This window comes from Cataglyphis hispanica, chromosome 19, assembly GCF_021464435.1.
Source record: "Cataglyphis hispanica isolate Lineage 1 chromosome 19, ULB_Chis1_1.0, whole genome shotgun sequence".
NCBI classification, from domain to species: domain Eukaryota; kingdom Metazoa; phylum Arthropoda; class Insecta; order Hymenoptera; family Formicidae; genus Cataglyphis; species Cataglyphis hispanica.
Window position 1 is genome coordinate 170,599 of NC_065972.1, and position 14,290 is coordinate 184,888.

General features: G+C 35.9%; 1 protein-coding gene across 2 annotated transcripts; it reads right to left on the reverse strand.

Annotated features, from left to right (window-relative positions):
- Positions 1–673: 673 nt before the first annotated feature.
- On the reverse strand, positions 674–14,150 carry LOC126856678 (ectopic P granules protein 5 homolog). Of its 2 annotated transcripts, XM_050605409.1 has the most exons (30): positions 13,870–14,150; positions 13,369–13,614; positions 12,504–13,256; positions 11,449–12,270; positions 11,020–11,242; positions 10,586–10,758; positions 10,247–10,387; positions 9,808–9,968; positions 9,418–9,547; positions 8,646–9,190; positions 8,329–8,506; positions 7,743–7,763; positions 7,175–7,402; positions 6,936–7,099; positions 6,630–6,815; positions 6,387–6,510; positions 5,789–6,316; positions 5,358–5,500; positions 5,044–5,221; positions 4,709–4,906; positions 4,505–4,636; positions 4,175–4,411; positions 3,836–4,019; positions 3,151–3,710; positions 2,799–2,968; positions 2,499–2,707; positions 2,132–2,377; positions 1,799–2,015; positions 1,438–1,647; positions 674–1,363 (listed from the first exon to the last, which is right to left on the reverse strand). In XM_050605409.1, exons 1-30 carry the CDS (start codon positions 13,885–13,887, stop codon positions 1,012–1,014), a joined length of 7,677 nt encoding a protein of 2,558 aa, XP_050461366.1. In that variant the 5' UTR covers positions 13,888–14,150; the 3' UTR covers positions 674–1,011. The 2 variants fall into 2 exon arrangements, with proteins under 2 accessions (XP_050461366.1, XP_050461367.1); XM_050605410.1 differs by lacking the exon at positions 7,743–7,763.
- Positions 14,151–14,290: the final 140 nt, after the last annotated feature.

Here is a 14,290-nt window from a genome sequence, read left to right on the forward strand (position 1 = left end):
ATATAAAAATTTGAAGAATACATTGTATTAACCGTTTTAATCGATTAATTAACACTTGCTGTTCTTGAATGATCGTTTCGTGTGATTTAAAATATCGGCTGTGAAAATTTATTAATTGCAATTTCACAAGTTAATTGTGCCATAGGAATTTTAACACAATATGCAAATATAAATCAAACATTTCGCCAACATGTAACATACAAGGTGTAAACAGGTAAGAAAGCATTTGCAACGCGAGTCGAGTGCGTAACAAATTTTACGTTACATAAATAACAATTTATCGTTAAATATCATTTTAATAATAAATATCGTTATCGACAATCTAAATCAGTGTGCGTTTAAATTGAATGCATTTTAAACAATGTTCTGAATTAAGAAAAAAAACAGACTTTACGTGACTAGAAGATCAATACAGATCTAAAAGGTTTAAACAATAAGGCTTGTGTCAAGCTTGCAATTATTCAATTAAATTAAAGATTAAGATTGCTTTGCAACTATGTACATTAAGAGATCAGGATTCGATTGAATATCAATAAATATCCAACAATCCGATCATAAATATATATGTATATATATATATATATATATATATATATATATATATATATATATAGTATATATATATATATATATATATATATATATATATATATATATATATATATATAATAAATCGTAATACATTCTTAATCTCCGAATCTAACACAAGCATTCGATTTAAACGCGTCATTATTTGGTGAGATCTACATAGCGATAGACATTCGACCTTCTGCAAGTTTTTAAATGATTTGATCATTATAGAAAGTCTTCCTTGATAAAATATTCAACGCCTCTCAAATTTGTTTTTATAACATTGAAGTCAACTGCAGCGAGTCAAAAAACTTGAAAATCTTAAAAGACATGAAACGGCTCTGAAAACTTTCGTTTGAGAAAGTTTGCGTTATGTAATCATATTGAAGCAATTTGAAGGGTCACATCAGTCCACCGCTAAGTCAGAATATAAAGCTAGTATCACTCTGTCAACACGTGCAGGTATCTTTGATTATAAAGCTCCGCGGTGAAAGCGCCGATGATCTCGACAGCATTGTGAAGGGAGTTGGCGGAGTCTCTGATGAGCCTAATGGATCTCTCCACGTCTCCCCGTAATTCCGCGTACTGCTTGTTCATCAAGAGTCCCTCCAAGTTCTGCATCGCCTTCACGGCCTCCGCGCTAGGTCGGATCTCCATCGTGACTGGATCGGTCGATCGCGAGGGCGCTACGCCAGGTGAATGCGGTGTGTATCTCACCAGCTGCTGATCAGACTTGGATTCTGGCAATTGCGCCAGGCAGTAGACGGCCGTAATGCGGCTGAGAAATTTGCATCTGTTCGAGAAAATTAAACAAACGAATAAAAGACTGAATAAAATGCAGGACACATAATGCGTCATGGTTCATACCGCACGGTGAGCTGAGAGCCTTTTCTGAGTCCAATAGCCCCTAAAATACCCCATCCTTGTCCCACATCATCCGCTACGATCAGCAACGCTCGTGCCAATCCCTTCAAAGCTCTAGCAGCGATCACCGTGTTCTCGCTGTATTGACACTGCCTATAGGCCAATTCGCACGTTTTCGCCCACAACAGAGGCAGTTTTTCCTCCACGATGTCTCTGCATAAATAAAAATCAATATTGATGTTAATTTCTTTCTAGGATTTTCTAGAAATAGAAATTGAAGATATAATAATGATCTTAAATGCACGTAAAAATATTTTTTCGTCGTATCTAGTTAATTCTGTCTATCCTTCGCGGTTTGACTCACGTGGTTTTAACAGCGGTGATCCAATCTACTAGATTGATTAGCAGCATGCCTTCCTCCCGGATATCCCTGCAGGACGGAAGTCTCTTTAGCAACACGGAGTAAAGAGCCAACAATCTCCCCTCAGACACCAATACCGATTCTAGTGGCGGTTGTCGGGGCACTACGGACTGCAAGACCGTCAGTACTGATGCCCACGTGGGCCGAATGTCTTCCGTTACTAAAATAGAAGTATCATCAATAAATTTAATTTATTTAAAACTAAACTGAAGCATATTATATGAAATACATAAAATGAGAAATATATTATATGAAAGTAATCGATCAGTTACTTACCATTGTATTTAAAGTAAGCCTCCAACGCGGCCTCCATAAGATGACCCAGAGTGGACGAGGAAGCGACTGCCATTCCGATAACTCTTAACATGCCCATCAGCACCGGACTACTAGCTGTTCGCTCCAGCAGCCACACCGTCCAACTGCTACGAAGATGATCAACTAACACCCCGCTTTGATTGATCGAATGTAAAAACTCGGTAATCAGCAGGCCGGCCTCGGCAACCTGTTGCGATTCAGAGACGGCTAAAAAAAGAGAAGAAAAATCAGGAAAAAGAAATTACATCAGTTACTTTTAGATTTTAACTTTTAGTTTTCTTCGATCTCAAAGCTATAAATCAGTAATTCTTGAAATCTAGACATTTACTACTGGTGATGACGATCTCCATATCGTCAAGCATCCGAGACAACGTATTGGTGAATACTTTGCTGTTGGTCGAAAGAAGGGACTTGTATCTTGTGGTACAGTTGATCAACAATTTCACCATGGAACGCACGTACATTTGTCGTTTCTTCAAAGTGGTAGGATGAAAGTGTTTCACTGCAGGATCATAAGCCGCCGCTATTTTCATTAAACTGTATATATCAAATAATTTTTAATCCATATTATATTATTTATTACACACATAATGAATACATATGAATATACATTACGTATCAAACTCACTTGTTAACGGCTACATCAATAGCGTGAATTTGATCTTTGCCCAGACACAAAATCACCCTGGGATCGCAGCTCATCACGTGCCAATTGATCACTTGGTCATATGCCGCGGCGTCGATTAAGTGCCACGAGAAATTTTCGGCTTCTGTAATCAACTGCACTGCTTTCTCATTCTGAAATGTTAATCAGTTTCGTTAAAGCTAATTTTTCTTCGATAATTATTGCGATGAGCTCATATTTTTGGAATTTTTATTCTTTGGATTTTTTAACATTTTTAAAGATTAAGTCTTTCTTTACCTTTCAGGATTTAATTTTCTACTTCATGAATTTTATCTCTTATTCTCTTTGCTCTTACCTGCCTGACGTTAGGTTCGTTCGACAGTTTCACCAGCAAGTTAAGCAAACAGACGTGCATCCTGGCAGCAACCGGCAGCGGTTGCATAGTTATCAATTCACTGATCCATGCTGACCAATTAATCCAGGTAAAAACGCTTCCAAGAAACAAGTGACAATCCGGTAGATACTGATCAATGACTTTGATCATTAATTCGATGTCGTTGATAGCGGGATAAAAGCGATCCCATGGAAGGGATAGGAAGTTTCCGTGTACCACGTTCAGCACGTGATCTTTGACGGATATGTGGGCGTAATTAGATACGTAGAACTGCCACACAAAACTAAGAATTTTACTTGACGCCGGCATAGTGTCAATGATGAAACGAACGCATTCGGTGAACATCGCCATCGTCCGATTCGCGTAAGGACCGTCGGTGATGATCCATGGCAGCAACACCGATCTGTCGTCGGTCAACTGCTGAATCCACGCAGCTGTAGGCTCACGCAAGTTTCTCGTCCAGTACGGAGTAATCCACGGCGCGTACATCTCGCTCAATACCGGCCAGATCTTCTCGCACACTGGAAAAGCATTGGCAATAGCTTTTTTTCTTTTTTTAAATTATAGATATATAATTTATTCGGATATTTATGTAGCAAGATTTCAAGATTTTCAAGGATTCATAATTCTAAAAATATTGACTTACATTGATCTGCAAGCGATCCTCGATCAGCCTGAAGTGTCAACACAACCAACGCATGGCCGACCATACCCAGAAATACAGTCAGCGGTTCATTATAAATTCTGTACTTCGGATAGAGGCCATACAATCCGTATTGCAATCTTTCCTTCATGAAATGTCGGCTTAGAAGCACAGCGGTATCATGCATCTGTGAAATGGCACGAAAATATCGTCAGGATACTATATAACTCCTAACTTCTCTAAATGAAAATTATTATTATATCTAAAATGAAGCGCGACAAAACTGAATGTTTCTTTTCTTTGTAAGGATAATTGTTTTGATAATAAAATTGCTTATGGAACCTCTTGACGAGACAACAGTCTTTGTTCAGTGGCATAATGTCTGATCTCCTCTCTGATCTTGGGAGGACATATAGATGCAATATTTTTCGGCTTGCCGCTAAGGGCTCCCAGTAAATCGCGCCAAACATCCAGTGACAGATTCTGGCTCTCGGATCCTCTCAGCACCGCGCTCAACACTTCGCCGTAGTGTTCGGGGAATTCGTGTAGAAGAATGAGTCGTAGATGATTCCGAAAGAGCTGTAGTGCAATAATTAAAATTTTGTAATTATTTATAATTTTTTTCTTGTTAATTATACAAAATATTATAATAAAAATAAAAAGAATTCTCACTTCATGCAGCATCAGCTTTTCTTCTTCGGGATTTAGACCAATGTTGTACAATGCTTTAGAGACCAAATCTATGAAGGTAGATCTTTCGCTTAATCGCGGACGACGATAATTTAACCAGCTGCCGACATCGAACTATAATAGAAATAATAATCCATTAGAAAAACAAAGATTAAACAAGGGATAATTTCGACTTTTTCTATTTACTTTTGATAACAGTACAAAACACAAGTCAACGTTCGATCCAGTGGACAAGTCCACAACGGTTTGATACATTTGTAAAAATGTGTTAGCTCCACCAGCGACAGGCGTGAAATGTGGTCCCAATAAGCCTCCGAGATTAGGTCTCTGAATGATTGTACTCAGCAATTGCGGACCTTGAACTTCTTCACCGCTAATGAATAACTGGAAATAAAACGGTAGTCTCACAGTGCATTTCAAGTATTCTTCTCGATATAATCATTAGAATCTGTTCTGCATTAACAAATTGATATCTAAAATTATGATCTCGAGTTGACGAAAAGTTTAAATTCATCACATACCTGACCCAATTTTTCCAAACAAGTGGTAATGAGCTGTTTCGTGGAAGGGCATAATGCCGCTTCCTCTGTGTAGAACTCCACCAAATGATAGAATAGCTTGACTCCGCTCTCTTGCACCTTGCGTAGTATTACAGTGTTTTCATTAGTGCGACTGATAGTTAATTCGTGTTCCAACATCCTGAAGGTCAAGAATGTATGAGAAAAAAGTAATTGTGTAATTTTCTGCTGCGCTATCGATAATTTTAATGAATAAAGTGACAACTAATTATAACATTAAAATGCATATCCTAGAATCAGTCAATTCAACTACTTACATGATCAAATGATCGATGAAGACACAACCAAGAGTGACCTTGCTAGGTGGCGGTTGACTAGCTTTCACTAAAAGATTCTCGTACTCGGCTCGATTCTGAGTTATCATGTGATCTACACCTTCACTGACATGAGCTTCTTCAACCTATAATATGCAATTTTAAAAAATTCTGCTTAAGAAAAACTTTAAGAATACATCTGATTATTTATTCAGATTAAAAATATTTAAGATTAGAATTAATATTAAGTATCAAAAATTAACAAAGAGATTCATAAATAAATATATATACACTGTATGTGTACAGATAAATATGTAAACATATATACATAATATATATATATTTTTTTTTTGGTTGCATTTGATATTTTATTTAATATGTAAATAAATATTCTATTTCTTAATCTTATAAATTATTTCTATTTTCAACCATACTGTAATCTTTATAATCGCAGGGCCTGCACAGTGTACTGTAGGCGGCGTGCCCGACCTCGAACGTCTCTGACCGGGTGACGCTGGATCGCAAAGGGCATGTAGAGTCACATGATTTTCATAGACCCGGTAGAGAGTCGGAACTAATTCAAGGAAACTGCAGTCCACCGCGGTGTGTTCGGATATCATGAGGTTGTAGGTTTGCGCATAATCGAGAATGACTCGAAGATGCGGTTTGACTAAATTGATGACGGCATCGGAATTATAGAGACATTCCCTGGCTATGCAACTCAACACAGGCTGATTACGACTCAAGGATGGCGGTGAAAGCGGCGATTCATAGGTATTTAGCCGGCGGAAAATTCTGTGAAGAGGATTGATCGATTCCACAGCGCTCGCTAAAGCGGATTGAGATCTCTGGACTGTTGATCGATTCTCGGGACCGCGTAATATCGCGCGTTCCCACTCGCTTACGGCCTTCAGCTGGCTTTGTTGCACCGTCCAATAGTCGATATATTCCAACCAGAGAGTCTAAAAATTGGCAAAGGTAACGAAGCAAAAGTGTAATAATTTGGATGTCTCTAATGTATGATTGACTTACTCGGTCTCCTTGCACTAGCAGAATTAGCCTTTGCGACATATATTGCGGTGGCAGAGCCGGGAGATAAAGTCCTGGTTCCTGAAGACGGGGTTCTTCCAACCAAAGGCTCAGTGTTTTGTAAAGCCTGCGATAAATATATATATATATATATAAAAGCATAAATATATATATATAATATATATACTTTTTCAAAGACATCGTCGAGAAAAATATTTCGTCTTGATATCCAATAAGTTCGCTCACTTTGCTGCGCTGAGATAAAATATACGCCGTTCATCCATGATCGGTTTTCCGTTCTCCATGTCTTTCTCTCCTTTGACTTGGAAATGCTCTATCGTTTCGTGCAATCGCTTCTTTAATTTTTTTAAATAGCTTAGATTTATCATTCCTTCAAAAAATTTTTCCCCAAACCCACCTTTATCCATAGATCTAAAGCATTTTAGAAGCATTTTAAAATAAAGAAATAAATTATACATTTGCTTCATATTTATTATATAAAATTACTGTGTCCATTTCTTTTTTAAAGAATAAAATAATAGTAATAATCACCCTGTTGCGATAGGAGCTCGTGCGAGAAATAAACTAAAGAAGTTTTGCCATAAAAGAGGCAGGATCGGATGATCTATGGGTGTGTCAAGGGCCTGCTGAGACCAACGGTAAATAGCCAGATTGTTTACTCCGAATGGAGTTATCTTTACTGTTGCGCAAGCTCTCTGAAAGATATTTCGTAACAATTATAATTTTTTATTTACTTAAAGCGCATAATCTTATTCTTTATAAAGTTGAACCTTGAAGGCAGTGTCCAGAGATATCTTGGATTGCATAGATAATTCCCGCAAGATCTCCCGCCAAAGTCCGGTCTTAAGTTCTCTATCATACTGTTCTGTCAACAAAATCTGATAAGCGAGCCATATCGTCTGGACAGTTCCACCGAGAAGACTTGCTGAACTAGAGCATCCCGTCGCCCAGCTCAAGAAAGATCCGAACGATCCCGGCGTTCGAGTAGATGATGTATTCTATGAGAATCGCACATTGAAATCGTATAAATAAATAACGAATGAATAAATGCATACGTTAATTATTGTTGATATCGAAAAGTTTTAAAAAATTACAGATATTGCACATATACACATACACATATATATTTTTCTTTATTATCAATATATATTATATATTAACATTAATATTTAAATGTTATTATATATTATATATTTATAGTAGTAATTTATTTGTGTGGTGTAATATTGATAATATAAATATAATATATATAATTATTTGTAATAAATTTAGACATAGAATAATAGAATAAATATTAAAAAGTCTAATTTTATGTGAATTAATTCTTATATATCATACCTCGCTTCCATCTAAAGCAGGCTAAAATCGATATTTCTCATTAAAAGAATGGAATAATACGTTATTGCAAAATTACAATATTGTTTTTTTTTATATAACTATGTACAGAATATATACGAAATTGTACAAAAAAGTAACAAATTTTTTCATAAGGTTTCAAAAATTCCAAAAAAAAAAAAAAAAAATTTTTTTTAATTTTATTTTCGACTTATTTTAGCTTTTTCGACTTATTTTCACTTTTTCCCTTAGTTTGTATTACGATTTCGAATATATCTTTTGTACATTATATATTTTTTTCATTCTTTGCTAATTCTAAAATTATCCTACCTCCTTCTCCGTGTACATATAAGATATATACAATTACATTACACTTATATTCTGTCCAGTGAGAGAGCAACCTCAGTTTGCGGACAAAGTGAGAAGATCGTGACGCGCTATTCAGTACTCGGTACTCGGTACCGTATTTGTAAATACGGCACATTCGAGAGTTTTCTAGATATTCCTTGGACGGAGACCTGCCCGAAACGGACGAGTTTTTGTCCGATTTGTGATTGTTCTCTCGCTAGACGGAGTATAGATTACTTACACAGAAAAGATTTTGAAACATGTTCTCCATTGTCATCCGGGTTTCTAAGTGAAAGAATGCCGCGCGGATCACGGTGTCCATCAAATACATCACGCTATGATCCTTGTTCCAATCCTGAACAAGTATCAGCACATTCAGCCATAGATGCACAAAACGTTCTGGGCTGTTTAAGCAATATCTGTAATTAACATGCGCAAATAATAATTATTTTCAAGTATCTATAAATGTATAAATCTATCCTCTTTTATTCCTATTCTATTTCTATATATCATTTATTTATTTTTTTTATATAATTATATTAATTCATCCGCGCGTACCGTTTGAAGTGATACAAGTGAGACTCGATCATATTCGAGAACTGTTTGAGGATAGGACCGGGAAATTCCGGAGCAATCAAATTCTTCGCTATCTTCATATATGTCCGATCAGCAGTAATAAGCGGCACAATCAGACTAACGAATTTATCATTCTTCAGTAACGAATCCGTACATTCGAGAAACAGTGGTACTATGCGGTGTAAACACACCAGCACTTGCTCATATTTATAGTAACACTGCAAGGTCTGCAGCTGGCTAAAACCCTCAACGCAGATCAGCGGCACCGAGTGACCCCATAAGGTCATCAGCACAGAAGTGTAGCAGGCGATCGGCTGCTTCTCGCGTACCCCTTTTGCTAAAATTTCCAGGATAGAGTTTGATTCCATATCGGGCACGCAAGCGAGACCCTCAGCTGGGTTCAAAATGGTATTCTGGCACACAGAATCCGATTGGTCTAATTGATGTAACCTTAGTCTATTCATCATCTCCCATGCCCACAAGCTAAATGCCTGCTCACTGTTCTGTGGTCTTACCATCGAAGAGACCTGGAACGAGATTGAGAACAGACTTAAATTTTTATTCGTTTTGATATTGATGGATAATTCATATGACAATCTAGTTCATTCTTAACTTTATAATATTAATTTTCTAATTTTCAAATATTGATAAAACTAATACTAGATATCTTTTAATATTATCATATTAAATAAAAGTGATTTTTTTATCAGTTTTTTTGCTTTCAGTAATCGCTCTTTAGTAACCGATGACTCACCTGCTTCACACCTTCAGCTAATAACGAAGCTGTTTGCATCGGGGTATCGGGCACATATTTCATCATAAGCTCGACAATTAATAACGCCACTTGTCGATGTAGCTCAATCGGAAGATACAAATTGTCATTTCTGCATTAAGAGATAATTCATAGTCAGTCATATAAATCATAATAATTTTAGATTTATAATTTTGACTTCCATAACTTATTAAGAGATAAAGAAAATACATTTACAAGACACTTGAATAGATCAAAAATTGATGAAGAGCAGAGTGAACACATAGTTGAATAATTTTAATATTCTAGATAGCAACATAAATTTTTTTGTGTTCTTTCAAGAATAAAGACTCTGCCTTTTCAAACAATATCGAAAATATTAAGATAACTTACGCATCAAGGCCCCAATTCAAATGTGTAAGTATTAGTCGAGCCAGATGATTTTCAGATGAAGTTAATGGATGTTGATGTAACCAGGTAGAGAGTATTGCCATATCCTGCTGCTGCGGTGTCCACATTCCTATCTTCAGTTCCGTAAATAAATATAAACTCAACTAAAATTATTAAAAAACAATTATTATTATTATTTACTATATCTACAAATTTATTTTAATAATAAATTAGCTATTTATATTATTACACAAATAATACATTATTTTCTTATAATATTATTTGAACTCGTTTAAAAAACTTTATAATGAATGTTAATAAAAAAGTACTATCTTTGTTTCCTTCTCTCTTTAGTGAGAAGTTGTTTAAGATTTTATATAATATAAAAGTTTGCACATTTTTATTTTGATTTTATACTTATATAAAAATTATTATTTTATACCTTCCCGACTAATACAAAATTGTCCTTTAATTTTTGCAAAATGTCAGACAAAAGAGTGGGATATTTGCTTGTCAAGTTTGATAAAAGTGATCTCGCATCCTTTGAACAAGATTCTTGAGTTTTTTCGCTGAGAAATCCAATCTGTAATTCAGTTTATTAAAAATTTGACAATTAAAACAATTAAATATCTAAGTATACATTAAATTTCAAAGATATTTGTAAATATAAAAATTATCAGAAATTTTCTTATTTATAGATAGATTGTCTCATCATTATTGCATTAATGATAGAAACAGATTATATATTTAACAAATTTATTAAACGTATTCATTAGCATACTTGAAACAGATCGATTGTAGCTGTTCTCACAAAATCATAATCCTTGTGAGCTCTTGCCATAGCCATATTAGCAAAGGTTGTTAATAGAAAATAAGATTCGTCACCTGGCATGTTGCCCAATTTTTCTTCAAACTGCTTATGAAGTTCAGGGCACCTTAACTCTGTCTCCCAATCTACAATATCAAAGATGTCATTGTTATTGATATTGTAGCATACTTTTATAGGGTCCAAAGTTTGTATGCAAGTATTGAAAAAAAGACAAAAAATGGAGAAAAAAATGTTAACCACTATAAAAATAAAATAGCAAAAAGAACAGTATAAGAAAGACAATATGTAATTAAAGATAATTTATTATCTTATACTTTACAATTACTATTATTTTTATTAATATTATTTTATCTCTATTTTATCTCTATTCTATACTCTTCATTTACCTGAGACTGACATGTTTGACATTGCTACGGCACCAAGCATAGAATCAGTATGCAGAATGTAGAAGATGTGCCACAAGGTAGTCGATGATATAATGTGATATGGTATTGCTGCAAGATATTGCCAGGCACCTAAACGCCGTGATGAAAATATACAAAGGATTGCTCTCAGGAAAAAGCAATCATATTCGATCTGCAGTTTCAATAGCATCGATTCATCAGTTATCTATAACAGTTAATGTAGCTTTTAAAATCTACTAAAAAATACAAGAATTAGAAAATCGTAATAAAGAAAATAATGGGCATAAATTTTCACACAAAAAAAAAACTCATAAAAATTGATAAGAAATAAAGTATGTAATGTCTTTAATTCATTCAATATAATTCTATAGAATTCTGCAAATCCGTGAAATTTGGCCGCGTTCTATATACCTGGCTTCTGTCAAAAGCCTCCCATTGATCGCTAGCGTATTGAACGACGTCTCTGATCAACGCGCTGAGTCTTTTCGCTAACTGTCTATATCGTGGCGAATCGTAGGTCTTTAGACCCTGCTTCAGTAATCTAATGAGCACAGTGTAGAACGCAAAAAGGCGCAACATGTGATGATCCGTGATGGCGTTCTCTTCCTGCTCGTACTTGTCATTCTGACATCGAACAAACAGCACTTGCTCGAAGAGCCTGTCCAATGGAATCTGATTGAGAAGGGAAATCAGATCACTCTCAAAAAGATTGGCGCCGACATTGGCGATGTCTTCGTCCTCTTCGCCCTCTTCATCCAACATCACCCATACTGTATCTCCTGGACTGCTCGTGGTATCTTGCAAGGATACCTGCACCTGTTCCAAAAACTTTTCTCGATCTTTGATTGGTTGAAGGATTACCGCGAGAGTGGCGATCATATGATCGAGATATGGATCATTAAAAGGCGAGAAACTCAATCCAGAGACTTTCTGCGGCACCGGCACTTGTACAAACGACTTGGCCCAGTTCATTACACCACCAGGACATCGCAGTATATGATTCAATAGGAACAAGTGATCCTGCCATGTGGCGACTCTCAAAAGCACCGCCACCAGCCTCGACAGCCATTCTCTGGTGTCCGTGACAAATTTGCCATCTTTGAGAACGCGACGCTGAAAGTTGAATAGAACCGTCACGCACATCCTGAGCTCCACTAGCTGCGGGGCTGTCTGGGATGGGTCTTGCTCCGGCAGAAGGTTTGCTGGAGCGGTTTGTGAAAGATTAGCAAATTCCTGAAAACAGAAAAAGAAATTAAAATTGTTGAATTTTAAAAGAGATTAAAATGATTATACGACTACTGGATCTCTGCATGGAATCTAATAATATGCTCTTTAGCTCAACTTTATTTAAGTTAATCCAGTTTAATTAAGTTTAACTCAATCTTAAGCTTTACATAATTTTGAATCAACAAATCTTATGATTTTCTTGATATTCTAGGAAATTTATTCAACAAGAGGCAACTCACATTGAAACTTCTAGCAATTCTTTGCACATAATGTTCAATTTGCAGACGCAAAGACTCTGCTTCATAGCAATATAATGCTTGGCTATCGTGCAAAGTATCCTTGATGGCCGACAAGGTCCTGGAGAGCACTACTAGAGCCTGCTGATTGAAATGGGCAACCGAATACTCGTGGATAGCAGTGACAGGATTGCCGTCCTGGCACTCACCACTCTCCGTTTCTGATGTTTTCTCCAAGCACCACAGCTGTTTCTGTGTTTCCCGACAGTTCTTCTTCAAACGTTCCAGCTCGTATGAGTTTACAATCAGGTGGTTCCGCACTCTCAGGTAACTCATCAGTAGCTCGTGCAGTCTGTGCTGCTGTCTCAGTGGCCCACATCTCAACTGTGTCTCTGTAAACTCAGTCACAAACGCGTCCACTAATGCCAGTTCCTGATTGTGATATAAGGATGTTAATTGTTGCTCCGTAAACGGTTTAACATCCTTGAATACATTCAGAATGTCCTTCTTGCCTTCTCCAATCTCTGTTTGCTTTGATAAGATCTTTTGACATGAAATCTTTGTTTTAATTAGGTCTTCTCTGTCTTGCGCAGATTGATTGAGTTCTTCAGGTTTAATCGATGAAACGTCTACCAATTGAATAGCGGTAATGCTTACTTGGGTTTGATCTATTTGATCATTCAAGGTGTTATTAAACGCAGAGTCAAGTTGAACAGCGTCAATTTCATCTTGGGAATTCTCAGCTAGCAACAATATCTGAAATATATAGTCCATTTATTTCAAAGTGCTATTAAGTCAAGACTTAATCTTGTACGATGTATCTCAAGTTCCTAATATCATTGAGATGTAATTTTATAAAATTACTTACTTCGTTTGTTGTCTCAACTCGTAGACCGTGCTCCTTCTCGTAAGCTGCTTCTTCAGCAGCCTGCTTTTCATAAACTTCTGTGTCAATAGCAGCTGAATGTAATTCACTTTCTATATCTTCTACTGCTTCACCTTTGGGGTAATTCGTGGGAGATTCTCCGAGCAGACATTCAAATTCCTCCAACGTGGGAGCATCTGGTATTTGGTGCTGCAGGATTGACTGGCGTAATCTGTCCCGTTTCTTCTTCTACAAAGTAAGCACAAATTTGAATTTATATTACATCTGTGATATTGCTATCAATTCATTCATTATTAATCTATCAACTAGTCAAAGATAGAAACATATTACAGAAACGTATATCAATAAAATATATAAATGATATATAATGTGTAATAATATATAACAGTAGTAATTATACGATTATACGATTATATGGTCCGTTAATGTAGCAACAAATATTGAAAAAGCAAAAGGAGATTGCAGATTAGCAATCTGTCTCACTTGTTTTTGCTTCTCCATGATGCATCGGTATCGCTATTATATTTTAACTAATTAGTATTGATCAATATAAATCACTGAATATCCTTTGACAATCTCAGCTGTATCTCTAAAAAAAACTATTTGTAGTTGATCAAGGATTGATAAAGGCGATCCAATGCAAAAAACTATGATGTTTTGAATATTAAAGATAATGTTATGTATTCATTATTATTTTCAACACTGTCATTGGTACAATCAATTGCTGGTAAGAAATCATAGTTTAGGAGAACTGTTTACGTCAAGTGGCCTCCACAGCTGATGTAAATATCTACTAAACAATGGAATTAGTCCACTTGACGTTTCGAAGCGATTTTAATTCTAATTTTAATCGATCCACCTAGAGATCCATCCAATCACCACGAATTGCGTTCGACTTGGCACT